General features: G+C 35.2%; 1 protein-coding gene and 2 non-coding genes across 3 annotated transcripts; 2 read left to right on the forward strand and 1 right to left on the reverse strand.

The window, feature by feature from the left end:
- On the forward strand, positions 1-27,827 carry LOC107894401 (uncharacterized). Its single transcript, XM_041084801.1, has 5 exons — positions 1-207; positions 17,587-17,778; positions 25,030-25,404; positions 26,669-26,825; positions 27,379-27,827. Exons 1-5 carry the CDS (start codon positions 1-3, stop codon positions 27,573-27,575), a joined length of 1,128 nt encoding a protein of 375 aa, XP_040940735.1. The 3' UTR covers positions 27,576-27,827.
- LOC121213393 (small nucleolar RNA R71) lies at positions 14,251-14,357 on the forward strand. The gene has a single exon (XR_005908774.1). It is a non-coding gene; the product is annotated as a small nucleolar RNA R71 (small nucleolar RNA).
- LOC121213329 (small nucleolar RNA R71) lies at positions 16,838-16,943 on the reverse strand. Its single transcript, XR_005908712.1, has one exon. It is a non-coding gene; the product is annotated as a small nucleolar RNA R71 (small nucleolar RNA).

The raw sequence follows: 27,827 nt of genomic DNA on the forward strand, positions 1-27,827 counted from the left end.
ATGTGTGCTACACCTGAACATACAACTGATGCATGTCCTAGTTTGTATGATGATGTTATGTTTCATTTGGATGCTGTGGGAAATTTCCCTAGGCCACCACAAAGGCGATATGACCCTTACACTAATACCTATAACCCAGGATGGAGGGACCATCCCAACTTAAGTTATGGGGGCAATCCACGGTATAACCAGCCACACCAAAATCAGGTTCCACAAGTGCCACGAGATTTAGGTCATTCTGTAGAAACTTTGGTCAATAAATTAGCAGCTAATATGCTTGATTTTCAACAAAAAATCGAAACATCTATAAGTGAATTGACCATATCAATTGAGAAAATAAGTTCTCAAAGGAAGCTGCCATCATAAACAGAACCAAACCCGAGACAAAATGCGAATGCAGTGACATTGCGAAGTGGAAAGGTACCATAACCAATTCTTGGTAAAAATCTTGGTAATAAATCGCCCAAGAAAATACCAAAAATGATAAGTAGGTTCGAGCGAAACCACCTTCAACCTCCATTTCCAGGACGATTAAACCAATGTTGAAAATGTAAAGAGGACAAGGAGATCTTCGAACATTTAGAAATGTCGAGATCAACATACCACTGTTGGATGCCATCAAGAAACTTTTGCGATAGGCCAAGTTCCTTAAAAAGCTCTATACCAACAAGCAAAAATTAACTGGTAATGAAAGGGTAAGTGTAGGTGAGAATGTATCTATAGTGTTACAATGGAAAATACCAGCGAAATGAAAAGATTGGGGCATGTTTGCAATATCATGCAAAATAGGCCATTTAGGAATTAAGAAGGCTATGTGTGATTTAGGGGCCTCTATAAATGTAATGCATTTTTCTATTTATGAATCACTTAATGTGGGTTTTTTTACAAAAACAGAGGTTACTATTCAGTTAGAAGACAGGTCTATTGTGTGCCCAGAAGGTGTCTTCGATGACATTTTAGTAAAAGTTAACAAACTTATTTTCCCTACAGATTTTTATGTGATAAAAATGGAGGAGGACAACACTCCTGAATCTTCGGACCACTTGCTGGGCTAACCTTTCCTTAGTACCTTCAGTACTAAGATTGACGTTCGAAGCAAAACTCTCATGATGGAATTTCATGGGGAGATCGTGAAGTTTAAAGTTTACAATGCTATTAGCCATCCAAGGGAAATCTTGAACGTAAACCGTGTTGACATAATTGACTCATTAGTAGAAGAGACTTTTAAGTCGATTTATGAAGATAAATTTGAATTTATTTTTTATGATTATGAATCTGTCAATGAATTATTGTCTCCATCAAATACTAAATTTTTTCCTTCTGTTGTATAGGATCTAGATTTGGAATTGAAATAGCTTCTCGAGCATATTAAGTATGCATTTTTAGGGAAAGGTAATACCCTACTGATCATAGTTTCAAATAATCTCTCAAAGCTCGAGGAAAAAATTTTGATTCAAGTATTAAAAAATCATAATGATGCAATTGGCTGGGCCATTGCCGACTTAAAAGGGATAAGACCTTTGACATGCACACATAGGATCTATTTGGAGGAAAACACAAAAACCAAGGTGAGAGGCGCAAAGATAGTTGAACTCAAATATGATGGATGTGGTAAAAAAAAGAGATAATCAAGCTGCTGGATGCTGACTTAATTTACCCCATTTTTGACAGCAGATGGGTAAGTTCGGTACAATCGTGCCCAAGAAAACGAACGTGACAGTAAAGAAAAATGATGAGGATGACTTGGTACCAACCCAAGTGCAAAATGGGTGGCGTGTCTGCATTGATTACAGGAAGTTGAATTCTTATACTAGAAAAGATCATTTCCCTCTTCCTTTTATAGATCAAATGCTTGAGCGTTTAGCTGGTAAAACTCAATTTTATTGTCTTGATGGATACTTAGGTTTCTTCCAAATCCCAGTTGCACTAGAGGACCAAGAAAAGACCATTTTTGCATGTCCATTAGGCACATTTGCGTACAGAAGGATGCCATTTAGACTTTGCAATGCACCAGCCACCTTCCAGAGATACATAATGAGTATATTTTTTGAATATGTGGAAAAAATTATCGAAGTTTTTATAGATGATTTTGTAGTATATGGAAATTATTTTATGAATGCCTTAAAAAATCTCACGATAATTTTAAATAGGTGCATATAATTTAATCTTGTCTTGAATTATGAATAGTGTCATTTTATGGTAGACAAAGGTTTGATTCTAGGTCATATAGTTTCAGCTAAGAGAATTGAGGTCCATAAGGTCAAAACTGACATTATAATTTTTTTACCATATCCCTCTACTGTAAGGAAGATACGTTCTTTCCTTGGCCATGCAGGATTTTACAGGCGTTTTATAAAAAAACTTCTCAAGAGTAGCTAAACCACTGTGCGAGTTATTGCAGAAAGATAAGAATTTTAAGTTCGGCCGAAAATGCATGGAGGCTTTTGATGCACTCAAGCAGAAGTTGGTTTCTGCTCCTATAATTTAACCACCAGATTGGAACCACCCCTTTGAAATTATGTACGATGCAAGTGAACGCAGTGTGGGGGCTGTGTTAGGGCAAAAGATAGACAAAGAGCCTCATGTCATTTTCTATGCCTCAAAAATCCTAGATGCTGCACAGAGCAACTACACCACCACAGAAAAACAATTCCTAGTTATTGTATTTGCTTTGGATAAATTTTGATCTTATTTATTAGGATCGAAAGTGATTATTTTTTTTGACCCTGCAACTCTTAGGTACTTGATCACAAAGAAAAAAGCGAAACCAGGGCTCATTAGATGGATTTTACTACTCCAAAAGTTTGACATCGAGATTCGAGATAAAAAAGGGTGCAAAAACTTGGTAGCCGACCACTTAAGTAGGTTAAAAATACCTGATGATGACATTCCTATAAAGTACAAGTTTCTAATGAAACCCTATTTTCGACCGAGACTCGTTTCCCATGGTATGAAGATATGGTAAATCTCCTAGCCAGAGGTTCATTGCAATTAGGGTTAGCATGTTCCATAAAGGACAAGCTTAGACGAAAATGTTGATATTACATTTGGGATGATCTGTATATGTGGAAACACTGTTCAGATCAGATAATAGGATGATGTGTTCTAGAAACTGAGATGACCTCTATCCTTACTTTTTGTCATACTGAAGCTTGTGGAGGTCACTTTGGCCCTAAAGGGACTGCTCAAAAGGTATTAGAGTGTAGACTATATTAGCCCACAATTTTTCGGGACGCATATAATTTTTGTAAGTCTTGCGATAAATGCCAACATATAGGTAACATCACTAAATGAAATCAAATGCACCTATTTCCAATTTATGTTTCTGAAATTTTTTATGTATAAGGCGTCGATTTCATGGGCTCATTTATTTCCTCATTTAGAAACATATATATAATTCTTGTAGTAGACTATGTTTCTAAGTGGATAGAAGCAAAGCTTACTGGCAATAATAATGCTAAAACTGTTGTGGAGTGTCTAAAACGAACTATTTTTTCTAGGTTTGGTACACCTCGAGCTTTGATCAGTGATCGTGGCACCCACTTTTGCAATAAAGTCACGAGGGCGCTTATGAAAAAATACGGAGTTCACCTCTGTATAGCTACAGCCTACCATCCCTAAACAAACGGCCAAGCAGAAATCTCAAATAGGGGAATCAGGACAATTTTGGAGAACACAGTTCGACCCAACCGGAATGATTAGAGTCTTCAGCTAAATGACACACTTTGGGCTTATCCGACAGTATATAAGGGACCAATTAGCATGACCCCGTATCGACTTGTTTTTGGCAAAGCTTGCCACCTTCCAGTAGAGTTGGAACATAAAGCTTATTAGGCTATTCGACAATGTAACATGAAGTTAGAACCCGTAGAGAAGGCAAAGAGATTAGACATCCAAGAATTGGAGGAAATTTGTAATGATGCCTACGAGAATGCTCGCATTTATAAAAACAAGACAAAGTTGTTCCACAATAATAAAATATCTTAGAAGCATTTTTCTGTCGGATAAAAAGTGTTACTTCACAACTCCGTGTTACAATTATTCCTAGGTAAGCTTCGGTCTCAATAGCAAGGACCTTTTATTGTAACCAAAGTATTCACACATGGTGCGGTTGAAATAGAGAGTGAAGAATCAGGAAAGTGGTTCATAGTCAATGGCCAACGGTTGAAGCCATTTTATGAGAAATTTCAAGCCCACACGGTTGAAAAAATTCATCTGGAACCACCATAGAACCATTCACGGCGTCGAGCTAACGACGTTAAACATGCGCTTGTTGGGAGGCAAACCAATTTTTATTTTTATTTTTATTTTTATTTTTATTTTTTATTTTTATTAATTTTTATTTTATTATTTATTTTATTTTATTATTACTTTATTCTGTTTAGATGTTGATAAATTTCTCTTCTTCTATCTAGGTAAACCGAAGCGAAAATAGAGAGGAAAAGGAGAAAAACAAAAAAAAAATTGCATTAAAACTCGACACCCTCGACTAGCAAATGGCTAATCTTTTTTTCGCTTTGCGCGAACAACAATAACCACATGGGGAGTTTTTTTGAATTTTTTTTTCTTCCTTACACGTATTTTTTTTATTTTTTTCCACATGGAATACAATGTATTTTAAATAGGGGGAGGCATTTCTCCTTTTTTCTTTCATTTTATATGTTGTTTTGGCTACTGTTTTGTGCTCGTTGCTGCCCATATTATTATTATTATTATTATTATTATTATTATTATTATTATTATTATTATTATTATTATTATTATTATTTAAGAATATTCTGCCTCTTTTCATGTCTAAGAATTTGACCATGACTTGCCCACTGTTTGATTTATATGCATGATTCTTTCTACTGAGTTAGTTATGATTTTGCCTGTTTGATTTCATCTCCACTGTTTTATTTCTTTGAGGTTGAATAATTATAATTGATAGAGTTAACCCTACCTTACTTATAGTATAATTGATTAAGTGTAAATGTAAAGAGAACACTTAATGAAAATTGCATATTGAATTTCTGTTCATAACTGTTAGGTAGTTGCCGAAACTTATTTTTGATACTTGATTGTTTTCCCTTGTCCTCCAAATTAAAATTCTGTTTCATTATAGCAAATTGTGATGCTTCCGTAGCTATGGGTACAGCTTAAAATGTGATTGACTGAGTAACCGGTGTAGGGTGCTTGGGTTGTTATCCTATTTCGCGTCAAAAGGTTGTGTGACGAGTTAGGTAACTCCACTAACCGGAATTAAATATTTTTTTAAAAAAATAAGTTGGGCTAGTAACCGAGGTGGGGTGCTTGGCTGTCATCTCTCTTCGTGTCAAAAGGTTCGATATGTTCTTAAGAAAAGTATAATAAATTAAGAGTATGTTGGGCTGAGTAACCGGGGCGGGGGTCTTGGCTGTCATCTCTGTTCGCTTCAAAAGGTTCAATGTATTCTTAAGCAATAATAATAGTGATAAAAAGAAAAACAAAAAGGAAAAAAACAGAAAAAGAAAAAAAAAGTGATGTATTAATAATAAAATTGCATTTGGGGACTAAAGGTGGAAACAAATAAGGTGACTTGGTAAGTTTAGTAAATTACCTAATTTTCATGTAATAATTCAAGTTGGTTTTAATTTTTGTGTGTATTAATTGGAATACCTTTTTAGTTTTTCTTAAAGCAAGCTAATGGTTCTTTTTATTTTTCATATGCATTATGCCCACTTGTTATAAAACTTTGGAGTAGTATTCCTTTCATAGCAAGATCTGAATTTCACTGTGGATAGGAACCATACTTAATGGTAAGCATGGGCTAAGTAGGGGGAATTTGATAATACTCTAGAATGACATATTTTTATATATTAATTATATGATTATTTTGAGTATGATCCTACTAATTTGAGCTATTTATGGTTTTTTATCCTACAGGGACTAAATTGAAGACAAAAGGAAATTTAAGGGTAAAAAGCATGAATTTAAAGTTAAATTGGGCAAGCATACGAAGTAGGAGAGAAGTGGTGCCAAAAATGCAAAGTTTGAAATATTTTGGGAGCAAAAATGCAAAAGAAGAGATTTTATAGCACAAGTCTTTATTTTAATTCAAATTATATTAGGATAATTATTAAGGATTGTTATTTACATTTAATTTTTTATCTTTATTTATCTTTTATTATCTTTATTTATTTGTATTTATCTTTTAGAATTTAATTAGGAATAGACTAAGTTTCCTAGTATTATAAATAGGGGATAGAGTGACACAAATTTGACTCATATTTTTCTGAAAACACTCCCTCTCCCAAAAAGTTTAGCCTTATTTCCCTTCATATTATTCAATAAAAATTCTATTTCCATTACATTTATTTATTTTTCCCCAAAAATCTTGAGCCACTAAACTTATCTAGCCAAAGGTTATCGAAATTCCCCAAGAGAGTTCATAAGGCTTAGAATCCGCGCTTAGCCTTCTCAACGAGTATTCATCTTTTCTCCACATTACGGGGCTGACGCTTCTATCCATGTCCCTTAAAAGGTGATCTTTTCAACTTGAGCAAGGAATGACCGCTTTGTATGTTTTGAGAAGGTTACACTGTCGGCTCGTTAGCTTACTGCGTTAGGGGTTGGCGAACCCAAGAGACAAAATGGCGTGGCATTCACCTTTGAGAAACGATGATCTAGCATAAGATGGTCCCACAGAAGCGACTGTTGGCTGGAGTCAGGTTCCTCTAAATAGTAAGTCTAAATTATTAGGCATAGATCCCTATAATGCTCTGTAAAAGATACTAAAGCAAGATAACCCAAGGCGGATCGAGACAACCGGAGGCTGGAATCTCTCTATAAGAAACTTTTTCTCAACTCTAGTCATCTTTACTATTTTAATTTTAATTTTCGCACTTTCAATTAAATCCAAACTTTTAATTTTGTTTTTTTATTTTTTTCTAGGTATGAAGGTTTTCTTGGGCATGGTTCTATCTTGGATTTCGAGGAACAAGCAATTGTGCAAATTTGATCCCTGAGGATTTGACCCTACTTCCCTTATACTATTATTTTTATTATTTTTATAGGGATAGGATATGTTTGGTGCTCTCAACGACCGCATCAAATGATACACAAATCAAAAGGTCTTTAAAAGGTTGTAATGGGGCTTAGTTAAGGGTGTGGATAAAGGCTGAAAAAAAGGGTTAGGATCGAGATCGATTTGATAAATTGCCAAACTAGAAAAATAAACTAATACTGAATAATTATATCAATTGAAAACTTATCAAGAATAGCACAAGCTTCTTTTCAAAATGTGAAATTAACCGTTTAAGCTCAAATAACATAGAACTAGTAATAATCAAAATAAGTGTAATTTTTTTCACTTTTTTTTAGAGCAATGGATAATAAGAAATAATTTACCAACTGAACAAAAAAACATAGTTAGGCAACTAACCAAATCAAATCTCGACAAAAAGGGAGTCAATAAAATAGGAAAAATTCTCAATGAATCAAAAAGAATAAATTATAGGTTAATATTAAGGGTAGATCAAAGAACTGCGTTTTAGGCTCAAAGGGGTTCACTAAGGGTTAATTATGTTGGTAAGCTTTATGGGATAAGTGGGTTAAAACCTAGGTGCCTTTATCATCTTAGTATATCAAATCAATGGTGTGGTCTCAACATGTATAATCGAAGCAAGTTCTAGAATAACCAATCAGTATTGACAAACTTATAACTAATAAGGAGTTGATATAAATCCTAGGCTGAGTGGACGTACTCTAAGGAGTTGATATAAATCCTCTTTGGGGCCTACTACAAATTGGAGGTAGGGTGACGAGCCTCGGTGAATGCGCTCGAGGAGGAGGTCTATCTAGGGGTCTTCCTTTTTTTTTGAAGCAGGAACGGTGACCTTAGTCTTATCGTGTGTGTTCGTTATGGTATATTCGCAAAAGAAAATAATCCAAATTAGAAAAGCAATAGAAGAATAAAATAGCAAGTAAAGAAATAAAAGTGCTGATAAATCAGTATAGAATATTGAACTAGCAATCCTCCCATCAAAATCGAATTTTCATAAATAGGAAATGTACTTCAAAATTAATAAAGGAATAGTACCAATGCAGACAAAATTAATTAATTCAACTATGATAAAAAACAAATAGGCAAAAAAAATAATAATAATAATTAAATAATAACGAATATCCTAATATTATTGACGACTAATCAAATTCTTAAAAGTTTCGAAAGAAACTATAGTCAGTAATAAAAGGAACGAATAACAAGAACCAACATAACAAAATGAGGAATCAATCATAATTTGAACTTGTTCCTAACAACGGTAGAAGAATAGTTGTAATACCCCTAACCCATATCCATCGCCGGACTAAGGTGAAAGGTATTACCGGACAAATCGGAACATTTAACATTCATTTAGTAAACATCATATCATTAGAGATCAAACATCAATATAGAGTCCCTCATATAGGTCATCGAGACCTTAAACATACTTTAGATAGGGCTCGGGACTAATCCAAACACATACAAAATTTTTCGAAACTTAAACACTTTTCAAAGTTACACAGGTCACACGCCCGTGTGAACAGGCCGTGTGCCTTACACGGCATTAGACACACCCGTGTGTCTAGACCGTGTTCAAACAGGGTAAACATACTGACTTGTTCACGTGGCCACAATACACGCCCGTGTGCTTTGGCCGTGTTCGAATCTGACTTGGGCCACATGGCTGGCCACACGCTCGGGTGCCTTGGCCGTGCTCGAGCCTGACTTACAATTGTAGGGTACCCCAGGAGACACATGGCCGTGCAACATAGCCATGTGTCGCACACGGCTGAGATACACGCCCGTGTAGACAAAAGTAGGTCATTTGGATGACCAACTTGCCACCGCAATTGGGTCAAACCTACAAGCACCAAATTAAGCATAATTGCTCAACCATTTTAGCTAATATCTAAACCAAATCATACATAATTCATGCTAACACATTACAAATCACTTCCATTCTCAATTCATCACTCAATTCATACCAAAACTTAAACCAACATTATGCCTAACCAAATAATCAATACATCATTCAAACACATGCTATGAACTTGCCAAGCTTGCCATTTTTACTATCTATTTTAACTAACCAAAAACGTACCAAAATTTGAACATTGGCATCACACATTGTATACCATTATCAAACTATAAATTCAAATATAACCTAGCCAAATCACATGGCTAAATATATACAATCTCAAAACATAATTCCACAACTACTAGCCTATACATGCCATATTTCAACATATACATTTTCAAAGTACCAAAATGAGTTTGATAGTGTGGTGACAGTCCTCAACGATCCCCGAGCTCACAGTAACTTCGATATCTATAACACAATACAAACATACACAAAGTAAGCTTTCAAAAGCTTAGTAAGCTTGTACCAAAAAATCATAAACAGTATATAAATTATGAAACATTAATACATAAGTATTAATAATTTCTCAAATCATCTATCAACTCTATACCAACACAATTGATATGTTCATACCAATTCAACGAACTTCACATACATAATATCATCTCCCACATAGGTATCAAACATACCTGAACCTTCCGTACTTATTTATTTTAGTTCTCACCTTTCGTTCGGATATTTTAAGACTCTCTGTGAATTACTATTGCTTCAAACATCCGCACACCTAGTGCTTTAAAGGTTAGCCGAAGCTAGAATGATTCCATACACTTAGTGCCATCTTAATTAACTGAAATTATATCGGTATCACACACTTAGTGCCTTATATAGTCGTAGCTAATTTAAATCGCACGCTTAGTGCCAAATATCATTAATTTACCACCATATTAATCCAAACCAAATTTATATACAATCCATGTATAGTCAAAGCATCAAACATACTTATAACATCATATATTGCGTATGAACTTACCTCGTACTCGAAATTTGTTGACTTGGATTGTTTACTCTATAATCTTCGACTTCTCTCAGTCTAAGTCCGAATTCCTCTTTTCTTGGTCTATATTTATTCAAAATTAAACCATTTATTCACCAAATCATTCAAAACAATCCATAAACACATAGTTATGGCGTTTTGCAAACTAGCCCTCAAATTTTTACATTTTGACACTTTAGTCCCTAATTCACAAAATCACAAAATACACATAATTTGCTTATACACAAGCTTAGCTGAATATTCATATCTCTCATACAAGTCCATACATTTCATTTATTTCACACTTTAGTCCCTCAAAATAACATTTCTACAATTTAGCCCAAATTACTCAAATTCATCAAAAATCCAAAGACAAAACATGTAAACCCAACATCAAGCTTTCATATTTCACCATTTAACAACACAAAACTCATGAATTCATCAATGGCATATTTAAAAATCATTATCAAAATTATAAATTGAGGCATGGGTTTGATAGTATACGAAGCAACGACTACAAAAACGTAGAAATTATCAAAAACTGATCAAAATACATACCTAAATCAAAGGAAACCAGGGTCGAACCCTAGGTAAGCTTTTCTTTTTTCTTTTTTCTTGTGATTTTCGGCAATAAGGATGAATGATTCATCCATTAACATGTTTTATTTTATTTAAAATATGTTAATATGCTAATGACCAAAATACCCATTTAATAAACCATTTTAAATTCACATATGTTAAGGCTATAAATATCCATTATACATGTAAATGGCATAATAACCACATAAGGACCTCTCAATTATAAAGTCAAGTCAAATAGGCACTTTTAACAACTAGCACACAGCTTTTACATTTTACATGATTAGGTCATTTTTTATTAAATTAAGCATACAAATATTCAAATTTTCATACGAAACTTTCACACATGCTAATTCACACATCATAAACATAGGAAATAATATTTAAACATTTCTCTAACATGAATTTGTGGTCCCGAAACCACTATTCCGACTAGGGTCTAAATCAGACTGTTACAATAGTAATAACAAGAAGCAGAGATATACTAATGAATAATTAAAAATCTAAAACTAAAAATAGTCAATAATAAAATAGAAGATGACAAGAATCAAAAGAATTAGTAAATCAATAAACTAAGATAAAATGAAATAAAATAATAATAAAATAAAATAAAAAATAAAGAAAATGGGAAATCGACTATGATAGTTGTGTGTACGATGGTTGGGTGGTCGATTGCGCGGCGGTGGGGCGAGTGGAAGGGAAAAGGTGACAGATGAGGGGTTGTGTGGTCGGGGTAGAGAGGGGCTAGGGTTTCGGTGAACGACGGTGAAGAAAAAGAAAAAGGGAAGCAGGAATAGGGTTAGGTCTGGACACCGGTGGTTGTATGGTGAGAAAAAGTTAGAGAAGAGGTGCAAGGGGAGGATGGTTTAGAGAAGAGAAAGAAGGGAAAAGAGGTCGGAAAGGGTTGTTTGGAGAGGTAGAGGAGGAGTAAAGAGAAGGGTGAGAGGGCGTGGGTAATGGATGAGGATGACAGTGGTCGAAGATATGAGGGAGATATGGTCGGTGGTGGTTGGGGTTTGGTAGAAGAAGAAGATAAAACAAAAATAAAAGTAAAAAAAAGATTAGGGATTTAAAATGGTGACACGATCGTGTGAGGCCCGTGTCACATACCCACGTGGTCTGCTGTACAGCCAGTGTTAATTAAAAATTCAAGCCCTGTCTCCACACGATCTCGGGCACGCCAGTGTATCCAGGTCATGTGTCACACACGGCCGTGTCGTACGACCGTGTGCAACCTCCTTCGCTTCTCCCACATTCGTTTGACCTTCCACACGCCCGTATAGCACGGCTGTGTCTCACACACGATCGTGTGCCTTACCTGTGTAACTCTGTGACTTGTTTTAATTTTGAAAAATTAAGCTCCAAATTTCACACGGCCTAGGACATGCCCGTATGTCCAGGCCGTGTGGTCCACACAGCCTTGTCACATACCCATGTGGAATACTTAGGCTGTGTCCCTATTGATTTTTAGAAAATATTAAGTCTCAGGCTCCACACAGCCAAGGACACGCCTGTGTGTCTAGGCCGTGTGGATTACACGGTCGTGTCACCCGACCGTGTAACTCACTATCGACTTTCTTCAATTTTAAAAACTAATTCAAAAGATCCACACAGCCTAGAACATGATGTGGGTTTTAAAAAATTATTTTTTTTAATTTTAATAAAAATATTATGATATAAAATTAAGAAATTAATAGTGTTAGCACTCAGGTTGCCTCCTGAAAAGCTCTTATTTAAAGTCTAAGCTTGACTTACCTCGTATTCGCACGGTCACGGTGGTTCGTGGAGTCGAAACTCCTCTTTCTCGTTGTCAATTCTTTTATTTAAATAAGGTTTGAGTCGAGTAATATTTACCTTAAAAGTGCCAAATTGAAAATGTTTTACCTCGACTGTACCGTATAGGAAGACATTGAGTACCGTAAAAGAAGTCACTCCGTTTGCGTTAAACTCTGAAGTGGTGATTCGAGGGTCCATTTTATCCAAAAATACCTAGTCTCCAACATTAAATTGGTTCATTCCATCCTTAACCTCGTCATAGAGTCGCTTCGGTTTTGCATTGTGTGTTCTCAGTTTCTCCTTGACATGTGTCTGTCATTCATCTAGATCATCGATTTGTAGCATTCGTTCTTCATGAGTTGTTCTTTTTTTGTCACATGAGCTGGAACGTGGCTCTATTTTGCTTTTCTATGGAGTTTCCTACAAAGAATGTTGAGCCACCAGGTTACTCATATTAACAGAATTCGTATAATCAACTTGATTATTAGATATCTTAGCAGAATCATGAGCTTGGAGTTTAATCGTGTCATTACCTACACGAAGTATTAGTTCACCTGTACCAATATCAATAATAGTTCTGGCAGTTGCTAAAAATGGTCGTCTTAAAATTAAAGCTACATCACTATCTTCATCCTTATCTAAAACAACAAAATCAACTGGGAATATGAATTTATCAATTTTAACAAGAACATCTTCAACAATACCCCTAGGAAATCTAATGGTTCTACCTACCAATTGAATGCTCATTCTAGTTTGTTTGGGTTTTCCAAGACTTAATTGTTTAAACATTTTATAGGGCATGACATTAATACTGGCCCCTAAATCAGCCAAAGCATTATTAACATTTAAACTACCAATTAAATAAAGAATAGTACAACTCTCTGGATCTTTCAATTTGTTGGGTAGTTTATTATATAGGATAGCTAAGCAAACTATATTTAACTCTACGTGTGACGAATCATCTAACTTTTGTTTGTTTGTTAAAAGCTCTTTTAAAAATTTTATGAAATTAGGCATCAGCGAAAGGGCTTCAATAAACCGTAAATTAATATGCAACTTTTTCAGAAGTTTAAGAAATTTACCAAATTGTTCATTTGTGTGGTCTTTCTTTGTTGCATTTGGGTATGACACACGAGGTTTACACTCCTTACTTATCGATTTTTGTTCACTATGGCTCACCTCAACCTTACCTTGTCTTACCACACTTTCTTGCCTTAGTTCTAGTTCAGGTTCAACTAACCCTTCTGCATCTCAAACCGTAATTGCATGAAGTTTCTCTCTTGGGTTAGTTTCGATGTTTCTAGGCAAGCTACCTTGTGGCCTTTCTGAAATCATCTTAACAAGCTGTCCTATCTTATTCTCAAGCCCTAGAATCGATGCTTGTTGATTTTTAAGTGCTATTTTGGTGTTTTGGAAATGAGATTCTGACACTGAAATAAACTTCGTCAGCATCTCCTCAAGGTTCGGCTTCTTTTCTTGTTAGTATGGTTGTTGTTAAAAGCTTAGAGGGGGTTGAGGTCTCTGATTTCCTTGATCACCCCAAGAAAAATTAGAATGGTTTCTCCAACCTGTATTGTAAGTATTACTATATGGATTATTCTGAGGTCTAGAGTTATTACCCATATAGTTGACTTTTTTGTTCTCTATGCTAGGGTTGTAGGATAGACATTTTGGATTGTTAATCCCCCCTCTATTTATATCTCACTGCATCACCAGATGTACCTGCGTAGAACCATATAAACCATCAATTTTCTTATTTAAAAGTTCTACCCGGTTTGATAACATGGTGACTGCATCTAGGTCGAAAACACTAGCTGTTTTTATCGGCTTCGTCCTCGTGACTTGCCATTGATAATTATTTAGTGGCATTTCCTCTATAAACTCATAAGCCGTTCTAGGAGTTTTTTTGTTCAGAGACCCACCGACGGCTGCATAATCAATTGCCTAGTTGAGGGGTTCAAACCGTTGTAGAAGGTTTAAACCTGTAGCCATAGAGGTAACCCATTGTGAGGGCACCTTCTCAATAAGTCCTTATACCTCTCCCATGCACCATATAGAGTCTCTAAATCCAGTTGCATGAAAGAAGAGATATCATTCCTTAACTTAGTTGTCTTAGCCGGTAGAAAATACTTTAATAAGAACTTTTCAGTCATTTGCTCCCATGTAGTGATAGAACCTCGTGGTAGGGAGTTCAACCACTGTTTAGCCTTATTTCTCAATGATAAGGGAAACAACCGTAACCGAATGGCATCGTTAGAAATGCCATTTGTCTTAAAAGTGTCGTAGAATTCTAAAAAGTTAGCCAAATGAGTATTTGGATCTTCATCTTGCAAACCATCAAACTGAACAAATTGTTGGATCATCTGAATGGTGTTCGACTTAAGTTCAAAATTATATGCAGCAATAGTAGGTCTCACAATACTCGATTCAGCCTCAGTTAAATTGGGCTTGGCATAATCGTACATAGTACGAGGAGTAGGATTTATGGCAACCACAAGAGGTAGTTGATTATTCTGATTTTCAGCCATGTCCCTAGTGATAAACCGTAAATTATACATATTTTTACCCCATTTTAAATACATTTTATGGATGATTTCTCATTAGAATTAGTGAATTCTATGCTCCTAATGCTTTAATTTCATGTTTTATACATAGGAGAGCATAGGAGAGTGAAATAAACGAGAAACGGGCTAAAAATAGAGAAAATGGGCCAAAGTACGAAATTAACACGGCCTAAACCTCCTCACACGGGCAGACCATACAACCATGTCAATTTGACAGGCTTGAACACAGCCTGAAGTAATCGAACATGGGCGTGTGCCACGGGCGTGTCCCTGCCGAGCCCAAGTTAAGTCCAATTCGAAAAAGGCCACTTTTGAGGGTTTCTAGGCATTCCAAAGCCTATAAATACGCACTAGAAGAGGAGGAAAAGGGAGACGAAGAATAGGGAGTAAGGAATTACTCCAAGGAAGCCGATTGATCCATCTCAGAAGCTGGATTCATCATCAAGACTGAAGATCTCTCCTCAATTTCCCTTCAGGAGTTTTGGGTTTTCTTTATGTTTTGTATTCTTTATTTTTCTGAGATGTTTTCCTATTTAGTTATGAACTAAACCCCTAAATACCTAAAGGGAATGAAACCTAAGACAAATCTTGTTATTATTTTCTGAATCGTATGATAAATATTTAACTTGTTCTTAATTATGTGTTCTTAATTCTTGTTTTGATATCCCAGGATATTGATTCAAGACACGCTCTTATTCAGAGGAGGAATAGACCCTGTTTAAGAGTACATTTGTCATAATTAAGCGGAGTTGATTGCACGCCTAGAAATAGGGTGACTAGATTTTACCGAATTAGGGTGAAACTTAATAAGGGGATCCATAGATCGAGTTAATGCAACCCTAGAGTGTTAATTAGAGAAAATCTCGGTTATTCAATCTAGGGATTAGACGTTATTAGTCTTGAATAGGGATAATAACATAACTTAGGGATCTTTACGGAACAAGTTAAATGAATAAATCGTCCAATTCGGAGCCAGAATAACAAGTAAAGTCTAGGTGGATTTTTCCTTAGGTATTATCTCAAGTCAATCGATTTTCCCAAAAGCAATTTCCCAATTCTGTTCTCTGTGCATTCTTAGTTTTAATAATTAGTTTAATAAACAAACCCTTTTTATTCTTAAGCTGGATAATAAAAAGATAGTTATTACTAGTACTTTTGGTTCTCTTGGGTACGATATCCCAGTCTTGCCATTACTATACTATTGTTCGGTAGGTGCGCTTGCCTTTTCATCGTGATAATAGTTAGTCTAGGTTTGATCTTCATTATAAATATTTATTACTTGTTACAAATCACGCGATTAATTTTTTGGCGCCGTTGCCGGGGAACTGAAATATTAGGAACACTAAATTTTTATTACTTTAGCCATTTATTTTTCTTGAAAATTTTATTTTATTTTATTATTTATTAATTTATTTTTTTCTTCTTTCTTGGCAGGTTTTTATAGTTTATGACTAGAAGAAACCCGTCGGGACCATTACTTTTTGACGAAGAAATCGATCTCACAATTCGCAGAAATCAAAGAGAGATAAGGCGTAGCTTACGATACACGGAGAACGAGCAAGAAGACAAAACTCAACGCCCAACCGAAGAGATGGCTGAAAACCAAAACAATCAGCTAGCTCCTGCAATTGCTACTAATCAAAATCTTGCTCCACGTACTATGTATGACTATGCTAAACCCTCTTTAACTGGAACTGAGTCTAGTATAGTTAGTCCTACTATTGCTGAAAATAATTTTGAACTAAAACCTAACACAATTCAGATGATACAGCAGTTTGTTCAGTTTGATGGTTTGCAGGATGAAGACATCAAAGCTCACTTAGCAAATTTCCTAGAATTTTGCGATACATTCAAAATCAATGGTGTTTTTGATGATTCTATTCGTCTTCGGTTATTTCCCTTTTCACTAAGAAACAAAGCTAAACAGTGGTTGAACTCGTTATCACGAGGGTCTATCACTACTTGGGAACAAATTACCGAGAAATTTTTACTAAAATATTTTCCGCCGGCTAAAATGGCTAAATTGCATAATGATATCTCTTCTTTTGTGCAGATGGATTTAGAAATAGTTTACGATGCATGGGAAAGATACAAGGACTTACTGAGAAGGTGCCCTCACCATGTGTTACCGCTTTGGCTTCAAGTACAAACATTCCACAATGGTCTGAATCCCTTGACTCGGCAAATGGTTGACGCAGCTACTGGCGGAACCATCAACAATAAAACACCGGAAGATGCCTATGAGTTTATAGAGGAGATGTCACTGAATAACTATCAGTGGCAAGTCATGAGGACAAAGCCAACAAAAACAGCCAGCGTTTATAACATCGATTCGATCACCATGCTCTCTAGTCAGGTAGAACTTCTCAATAAAAAGATTGATGGTTTTCTCAGTTCTTCACAGATACATCCAGTAATAAGGTGTGACTGAAGTCGAGGAGGTGTGCATACGGAACATCAATCCTTCAATCCTAAAACCGAAAATGAGCAAATCAATTATATAGGTAATAATCCTCGAACTCAAAATAATCCTTATAGTAACACTTACAATGCAGGTTGGAGGAATCATCCAAATTTTTCATAGGGAGGCCAAGGAAATCGAAGGGCACCACCTCCCCAAGGATTTCAACAACCACCCTACCAATAGGAAAGGAAATCAAACCTTGAAGAGATGTTGGAAAAATTTATCTCGGTGTCGAAAACGCGATTCTAAAATACCGAGACAGCACTTAAGAACCAGCAAGCATCGATTCAAGGTCTTGAAACTCAGACAGGGCAACTTGCAAGGCTGATTTCTGAACGCCCACAAGGTACTTTACCTAGCATTATAGAGACCAATCCTAGGGAGCAACTTCATGCTATCGTTGTGCAGGATAATGAAAAGCTAGATGAACCAGAATCAAAGCAAGACAACGCAATTAACAAAGGTCAAGAAGAGGTAAGCAATGATGATCCTAAACAGGTAAGTATGAATTATAAACCTCGTGTGCCATATCCTAATGCAATGAAAAACGACAGAACAGAAGAACAATTCGGTAAGCTCGTCAAACTCTTAAAGAAATTACATATTAACTTACCCTTTATTGAAGTTCTTTTGCAGATGCCCAACTCAGCAAAATTCTTAAAAGAACTTCTGACCAATAAGCAAAAGTTAGACGCTACATCGTATGTGGAACTCAATCCAGTCTGCTCAGCTATTCTAAAGAATAGGCTACCTAACAAATTGAAAGATCCAGGGAGTTTTACAATTCATTGCTTAATTGGTAGTTTATCTGTGAATAATATTTTAGCTGATTTAGGGGCAAGTATAAATGTTATGTCTTATAAAATGTTTAAACGACTAGGTCTCGGTAAACCCAAATAGACTAGGATAAGCATTCAATTGGCTGACAAGATAGTTAGATTTCCTAAGGGTATTATTGAAGATGTTCTCGTTAAAATTGATAAATTTATTTACCCAGTAAACTTTGTCGTCTTAGACATGGATGAGGATAACAAGGTACCTTTAATTTTAGGATGACCCTTTTTTGCAACTGCCAGAACCATTATTAATGTAGGCATAGGAGAGCTAACACTTCGTGCAAGTGAAGACGCAGTAACACTCCAAGCACGCGACACAGCCAAAACCTCTAAAACTCAAGATAATGCTATAAAACTTGTCAATGATAAAACTAATATTCAATCGTCCTTACAAGAACCTCCTTGAACCAAGACAACAGAGACAGTGCAATGCTATCATGTAGAGAACAAATACGCCCATGAGGAACGAAGGCTTCGAATAGAGGAGCTCGACGAATGGAGAGTACATAAACCAAGAACACATGATAAACCAAAATTACGCAAAAATGAGTTCGATACCTCTCCAAATCAACTTAAGGTTGGCGATAAAGTCTTACTAGAAGCTGCAGATCCTCACATTGTCACTACCACACCGAATAAGGAAATCCCTCTTACGGTACTCAGCATTTTTCCATTCGGTACGGTGGAGGTGAGTCATCCCAAGTTCGGCACTTTTAAGGTAAACAACACTCGATTAAAACCTTATATTGATAGCAGGAATGAGGAGTATGAACTCCTCGAACCACCCTGACCCTTCACTAGAGAGGTAAGTCGAGCTTAGACTATAAATAAGCGCTTCTCGGGAGGCAACCCGAGCACTAACATATTTTGATTTCTTTGTTTTTTATTTTTTATTTCTAACACTTTAAATCATTAACTTTATCTTTGAATAATAAAGTTTTTCAGCACACACGGCCAGTCACACGGGTATGCCTAAAGCCGTGGCCAAACAGAGGAAGATACACGGTCGTGCAATACGGCCGTGTGGAAGCAGGACATGATTTCCCCAAAACACGGGATGCGATAAATCCCCATGGCCGTGCGACATGGCCGTGGGTAAACTTGATAGATGAATACGGGCGTGGGAATAGAAAAACACGAGAGTGCTAGGGGCAAGGCTCGATTCTGTGTCTTCGACACGGACGTGCGACACGCCCGTGCCAATAAGCCGTGGACAACAATACATGGGCGTGGTACCCTAACACACGGGCGTGTACTACAGCCGTGCCACTTGAAAAAATAGAATAATTATCTTATTTTATTTTTCTTTTATTAAGTTTTTAAGATTCATTTGTTTTCCTTTTCAAAAAAAAAACGGCTTACCTTTAGAGTCCAGCTTGCCATCCAAAGTATCTCTAATACTCGATCTCACCAATCCAAGGATATCATCCGTTCTTTATACAGGAAGTTTCACTCCTCCCGCTATCTTATTTTTATACTCTAATATCTATCTTTGTACATTGAAGGCAATGTACATCTTAAGTGTGGGGGGTATTTATTTCATTATCAGAAAATCCCTGAATGGTTGCCTTGTTCTCTTGAAAAGCTCTCATATCATATTTAGGATAAATTTTGATTAATTTATGATTTTGATTGATATATCTCGAATTAAAACATAGGCAATTATGCATTGATTGTTTAAACTTTAAGACATTAGAGAATCAAGCATGATAAGTTGATTTTTAAGAATTTAAAATCTTAGGCTGTTTCCCCAAAGTTTAGGTATTCCTTTGAATCAGAATTCACAAGTTTTTATCATCAGAAACCCATAAATTTTTTGTGAGATTTTTGAGCCTTTTGAGCATCTATTCATTTTTTCATGCTCACTCTTATTATTGCTTTGAGTGCATCAGTATTGAACTATTATTCTAGAACTTGCTTGATTATGCATGTCTAGACCACACCATTTGATTTGATATATCAAAATGATTAAGGCACTTAGGATTAACCCACTCATGCCATGAAAAGCCTACCTCCACGATTAACCCCTAGTAAACCCCCTTGAGCCTAACAAACCATTCCTTGTATTACCCTTAATATTAACCTTTAACCCATTATTGTTGAAATCTCCTGAATTAATCCCTATTTTTGTCGAGATTTGAGTTGAATGGATTGCCTAGCTATGTTTTGTTCTTGATATTTAGTCTATATTATTTAACTTGTTCTTAAAAAAAATCTATGCATGCATACCTGTAATTTCATATTCTGAGAGAAGCTCTGTTGTACGCAAGTGAAGAGTAACTCTTTTTCTAGTTAGGCAATTTTTCAATTCAATCTCGATTCTAACTCTTTCTTTCAGCTTGTGACAACACCCCATAACCAAGCCTCATTATAACCCTATAAAGACCTTTTGATTGATATATCATCTTAAATTATAGTGGTGGAGATTTGATTTTCATGCAAGCCTATGGTAATGACTTTTCTTTATTGACTATTAAGTGTTTAATTTATTGTCCTTAAACACTAAAGTGATTTGAGTGAATCTTTAGTGAGGATGTGAAACTCAGTGATATTCTGAATCAAAAGTAATTACTTAGATGCGGAGAGACACCTATGTTTGCATTATTAAATACTCAACTTGGAATGTTTGAAACTTTTATGTTCTTTTAATTGAATTCTTAATGTATGACTACCTATGAATTATTCTGATATTTTATCGATAGAAATTATAAGTTAAGAAAAATTTATTTTGATTATGAGTTCAGAATTTTTCTTAAGGACAAGCAAATGCTTAAGTGTGGGGGTATTTGATAAACCGTAAATTATACATATTTTTACCCTATGTTTAATGCATTTTATGGATGATTTCTCATTAGAATTAGTGAATTCGATGCTCCTAATGCTTTAATTTCATGTTTTATACTTAGAAGAGCATAGGAGAGCGAAAAGAACGAGAAACGGGCCAAAAACGGAGAAAATAGGCCAAAGTACGAAATCAACACGGCCTGGACCTCCTCACAGGGGCAGACCACAAGGTCGTGTTAATTTGGCAGGCTCGAACACGGCCTGAAGTAATCAAATACGGGCGTGTACCACGGGCGTGTCCCTGCCGAGCCCAAGTTAAGTCCAATTCGAAAAAAGGCCACTTTTGAGGGTTTCTAGGCATTCCAAAGCCTATAAATACGCACTAGAAGAGGAGGAAAAGGGAGACGAAGAATAGGGAGTAAGGAATTACTCCAAGGAAGCCGATTGATCCATCTCGGAAGTCGGATTCATCATCAAGACTGAAGATCTCTCCTCAATTTCCCTTCAGGAGTTTTGGGTTTTCTTTATGTTTTGTATTCTTTATTCTCCTGATATGTTTTCCTATTTAGTTATGAACTAAACCCCTAAATACCTAAGGGAAATGAAAGCTAAGACAAATCTTGTTATTATTTTTTGAATCGTATGATAAATATTTAACTTGTTCTTAATTATGTGTTCTTAATTCTTGTTTTGATATCCCAGGATACTAATTCAAGACACGCTCTTATTCAGAGGAGGAATAGACCCTGTCTAAGAGTACATTTTTCATAATTAAGCGGAGTTGATTGCGCGCCTAGAAATAGGGTGACAAGATTTTTTCGGATTAAAGTGAAACCTAATAAGGGGATCCATAGATCGAGTTAATGCCACCCTAGAGTGTTAATTAGAGAAAAGTCTCGGTTATTCAATCTAGGGATTAGACGTTATTAGTCTTGAATAGGGATAATAACATAACTTAGGGATCTCTACGGAACAAGTTAAATGAATAAATCGTCCGATTCAAAGCCAGAATAACAAGTAAAGTCTAGGTGGATTTTTCCTTAGGTATTGTCTCAAGTCAATCGATTTTCCCAAAAGCAATTCCCCAATTTTATTCTCTGTGCGTTCTTAGTTTTAATAATTAGTTTAATAAACAAAAAATTTTTATTCTTAGGCTAGATAATAAAAAGATAGTTATTACTAGTACTTTTGGTTCCCTTGGGTACGATATCCCGGTCTTGCCATTACTATACTATTGTTCGATAGGTGCGCTTGCCTTTTCGTCGTGTTAATAGTTAGTCTAGGTTTGATCTTCATTATAAATATTTATTACTTGTTACGAATCACGCGATCACACAGTAATATTAATGATGTCCTCTTACTCCTCCACTGCACTTTGTCGACTTTGCCTTGCTTTTCTACAGTTTCTACGAGCTGTGCTTTCAATCTCACTGTCGAATACTAGAGGTCCTGATGAGTTTCTTCTAGTCATATACTAAAGGAACCTGCCAGAAGCAAACAAAGAAAATTTAGATAATAAAAATTTAACTAAAAACAAAAATAAAATGCAATAATTAAAATGGCTAAATTAATAAAAATCTAGTGTTCCTAATATTTTAGTCCCTGGCAACGACGCCAAAAACTTGATGATGATTCACTTAATTAACTAAAATCACGACAAAAGCAAGCGTACCTATCGTATAGCAGTATAGTTATGGTGAGTCGGGAATACCGTATCCACGATGACTAAAAGTACTAGTAATTACTATCTTTTTATTATCTAGCAGACAAATTGAAGGAATTGTTTTTAATCTAAAATTATCTAAACTAATTATTAAGGCGCAATAGAGAATTAAGTAAGAAAATATTCGAATGAACCAATGAGAGAGACAATACCCAGGAAAGAATCCACCTAGACTTCACCTATTATTCTAAATCTAAATTAAACGATTTATTCACTTGCCTTGATCCGTAGAAATCCTTAAATTATATTGATATCTCTTTTGAGAGTAAAAATAACTAACTCTCAGTTGATTAATTGAAATTGCTTTCTAATTAAAACCCCTATTGTCGCATTAACTCAATCTATGGATTCCCCTATTAGATTTGACTCTAATCCGGTAAATTTATGTCGTCCTATTTCTAAGATTGCATGCAACTCCACTCAATTATGCCAGATCTACTATTAAACAGGAATTTTTGCTCCAATGAAATAAGCACATCAATCATGAATTAATATCCTGAAAACATTAAAACATGGAATAAGTACACATAATTTAGATCAAGAAATCAAGATTTATCATGTAATTCAAAAATTTAATAACAAGATCCATCATAGGTTTCATCTTCCCTAGGTATCTAGGGAATTTAGTTCATATTTTGGAAGGAAAACATCTCAAAATTAGGAAAACAACAAAACATAAAGAAACCCAAAAACTTCTAGAGAAGTTGACTAGAGATCTTCAATCTTGAAGGAGATCCTGCTTCTAAGTTGATTCCGACGGTATTCTTCGAGTAATTTCTTTGTTCTTCTCTGTGTCCCCCCTCAGATCCTCTTCTAGTGTGTATTTATAGATTTTAGAATGCTAAGAAACTTTAAAAATTGAGTTTTTCTGCGTAAAAGGGAAATCGAGTGCGATATCGACATAGACTTGCACATGGGCGTGTGGCCAGCCTGTATGGCTCACACGGGCATGTGCTTAGCCCGTGTGGGAATGCTCAGGCTGTGTGGTTCCTGAAAATAGCTTGTTTTATCCGATTTTGGCCCGTTTTTCACTCTTTTTGCTCCCTTATGCTCTCCTAAGTATATAAACATGAAACTAAAGGATTAGAAGCATCAAATTCACTAAATTATATAATAAATCATCCAAAAACACATCAGGAATGGGATTAAAACATGTTACTTTTATGGTTTATCACCAGTACAAAAAAATTCTTTTTACATCTCTGGTGCCGGCAATTACATGGCTAGCACCCAAATTTGTTTTAAATACTAATATTTTTGTATATTAATATGATACGATTTTTTTAAAAAAAATACCCTGATGCTAGCTATTGGGTTCCCAAAGTCAAAAAATCAATTTTTTAAAGCTTGACACAATCATCAGGCAATCGTGGGGCCAAAACACTAGGTAGTGTCGGTCATTGGGTTCTCAAAACCCCATTTTACTGATCATTTTAGGTCATTTTGGTGATTGTTTTTAACCTAGGTCATTTTTGTAAATATCAAAATTTTTTATGTTAGATTAATAAAATAGCCTAAAATATATTACATAAATCACTGCATCATTTGTAAATTTGACTTTTACATGTAGAATTTCCTTTTTAATATAACAATAGGGTAAAGTATAAACAAGAAATGTGATTAGCATGATTTAAATTATTGTATTAACAAATTAAATAAAAATTTTATTTCAAGTGAGTATTTTTTGAATTATGTGGTTATCAAATGAATATTTTTTTTAAATAGCACAGCAACAAAGAAAACAAAAAATTTAACAATATTAATTATTTAAATTAAATTTTAAAAAATATAAAAAAATAATTTCTTAAAAATATAAATACAAAGACTAAATTTTAAATTTATAGAGAAAAAAAAGACTTATATCATATTTTTAACTTCAAATAATTAATAAAAACTTGGTGGCAGCCTATTGTCAACAGCATAATAAGCATCCATCAAGAATCACAAGGAAAGTATACAAAATTAGATTTTATTTTTATATATAATTCTATGTATATTAATCAAATTGACAGCATGTTTGGTTGAAGGTAATAGCTAAATTATTACATGCCTATTACCAACCTATTCTTGAGGCCCACTTAAACTGGCGTATGGTTTAATAGAATACCCTATTATGGGTGTATTCCATTCTGCGCTTAAGTAGAGATTTTTGGGGATTTCTATTCCCTTCCCTCTTCACCGTTTAGCTATTGGTTGCTTGAAGAACCCTATTCTACGCTTACCAAAATTTCACCTCAAAAACACTCTCAATCGGCAGCCATTTCACATACCCTTCGACTCTGGTATTCCTCCCCTTCATCCAAGGTTAGGTAAACATTTTTGCTTCTTCTTCCTTCACATCATCTTCCTTCATTGTTTCATCATCTATCTCCTTTCTGCAGTTTCAACTACAAGGCAGCAAATTGACTTGGCACGAGCGCTTCTTGGTACTTTTCTTTTCCAATTTCTCTTTCGCAGAGTTTTGTTTGCTTATTGATTTCTGGGCTCCAAAGAAAAGTACCAAGAAGCGCAAATTGGGTCATTCAATCAGTCACAGAGGACAAAGAATTGGCTTCAAAGAAGAACAGTCATTCCCATGAACCTAAGAAGCTTTTGTTCCCAAATGGCTCCAAAACTTTGGAGGCTTCTTCTTCAGAGATTGGAGGTGGTCACGGTGATGATGGTGATGGCCATGATAATGTTAAGAAGTTGAGTAGTAGAGCAATCAATGCCTCTATCGTTCTTGGATTTGACACGTTTGCTGTATCCAAGTTGCTTACAATTGATCATGATTATTGGCATGTAAGTTATATCCTAGGTTTTTCATTTTTTTTTTGCATTTTAATTTTATTTCCTGTTTTACTTAGAGTTGAATAATGATTTGTTTCAAAAGAGCTTTCTTTTGGTATGCTCTTGTTTTGAGAAGGGTATTTTTGCTTGGTAGTAGTTTTCCCTGGTTTCACTTCTCTCTGTGCTAGAGTTCGTTAATCTCTTTTGTTCGTCATTTTATGATTTTAATCTTGAAAATTGTTGAGGTGTTTATAACTTTCTAAACTAACCATGAAATTTGAAACATTGCTTGTAAAAGAAAAATGGGGTCTTTATTTATGATTTGTACTTTCCTGGAAATTTGAGGTTTTATGCAGATTAGCTTTCAAAAACCAAGTGAAAGCTGGAGTCCTCAAAATAAAATGAAGTGAAATCTAAATGCCTTTTTTCGACTTTGACCGGACACGTATGTTCAGATCGGGCCTTGTTGGCTTTACTCTTCATGGATCCCTTTCTCATTATTATTACCAGTTTTGAGAGGTAATACTTGTGGTTCATAGTTTATATGTTTTGCTGCTTTGAGTCTTTTTTTTCCATGGAGCACTGAAACACTTTGAGTTCCAGGCTCTGTTTCCTTTCGATGACTGGTTGGTGGTTCCAGCAAAAGTTATCTTTGATCAAACAGTTTGGGCTGCAATCTAGAACAGTATATATTATGTAGTTTTAGGGTTCTTGCGTTTTGAATCCTCGGCTAATATCTATAAAGGACTAAAGGCAACATTTTGGCCTATGCTGACTGTAAGAAGCTTTTCTTCTGTTTCTGTTGATGCATATTTTGGGTGTCAATGGTTGTGGTATGCATTGCAAACGATGTAGTCTACTCTACCCATGATTTTTGATATACTGGAATTCTATTTCATGCTTTATTTGTTAGAGCAGAATTTATCATATATGCTCATTTTGCTTTTACATTAATCATTGTCAATGTAAAATGTCTACATCTTCTCCATGATGTATTGGAGGATTCAACCTTTCTTAACAGGTGTACCTTAAAATCGGCTTAGAAAAAATGTTGTGCGGAGAAAGAGAAATCTGTATATTTTAATTTAGTACTATAAATCATTGGGATATTGAAATGATCAAATGACTTTTATGTACTGTTCTGCTTACTTGATAGTTAACTTAACCACTTGAATGTCAAATAATGCTCAAGAGCCTATTATTTGCCTATGCATTAGGGAATAAGAGGCATTTATTTTTAGTATATAATTAGTAAAAACCTGTCATCCTTCTTTAGGTCTTGAAGTCTAGGCTTTATACTGCAAGTTGGGTAAGGGATTTTGGTCCTGATCTTAGACCAAACGATTCTAAGAAGGATGATGGGATTAAAGGTAAATCCAATGGAGATAAGAGTAAGAGTACAGAGATAGAACCTTCGACCTTGGAGGATATTGGTGAGGAACTTTACTTTATGGTTTCTTATCTTGAAATGTTCAAATGTATAAGTTGTCTGTAATGAATCAAGAAGTATATAGCATGACTTGCAAAATATACGGCATATTATATGTGCAATAAACCGTTAGATTCGTGCTTGAGACATCTTATGGAGGTCAAGAAACAAAGTCCCGTAATGCTTGAGTTCAATTAGGTTTTCATTTAAATTTCCCTTTTTAGTAGAACTTTTCTAGAGGTAGCGTGGAATTTATTCTTTGATTTCTTTTTCCCCTTGCTGCTCAAAGTCATCTGTGATTGCATTTTGTTTTATTTTGTTGTTGGCACCTGTGTTCAAGTCTTATATTTTACACTTCCATTGGCATATTTTTGGTGAATCCCTTCTTCACCAGGCCAAAGTTCAGTTGTTAAAGAAGATATTAAATTTTCAACTAAAATTTTTTAGGCCAAATTTCTCTCTTCTCACCCTTTTCTCTCTCTTATTTTCCTGGTATTATAGTTTATCTTGTTGAATTTTACATTGTTTTGATGTTGTCTATGGAAATCATTTAATAGTGATTGCTGCAAGAGGAGGGATGGAGACTTTGAGGCCTGCTTTACAGAGGTTATACATGACAAGGGCTTTTGCATATAGAGATGCTCTTAAGAGTTTCATAGAAGGATATCAAGAGGGTATCCAGCAGATCATGGAGAAAGAGGAAGATTCTTCTAAAGCACAGCAAGAAGGCAATACTGATAAAAATTCAACTTGATGGCTAATAAGTGCATAATCGGAGATGCATGTGAGTACTTCTCTAGCATACCTATTGTAGATACAAGTTTAGGGATTTGGTGGAGCTAGGTTGGCATGAAATCACAAGAATGATACATGTCCTGAGAATTTTCCTGTATTGAGAAAGTGACCTTTAGAAACTACAAGTATAATGGAAATCTCCATTGACAATGGTGATGCTCTTTCCTTCTGTCACAATTTAAATGAAATGAGAATGTGAAGTGTAACATTA

This window comes from Gossypium hirsutum, chromosome A13, assembly GCF_007990345.1.
Source record: "Gossypium hirsutum isolate 1008001.06 chromosome A13, Gossypium_hirsutum_v2.1, whole genome shotgun sequence".
Classification (NCBI taxonomy): Eukaryota; Viridiplantae; Streptophyta; class Magnoliopsida; order Malvales; family Malvaceae; genus Gossypium; species Gossypium hirsutum.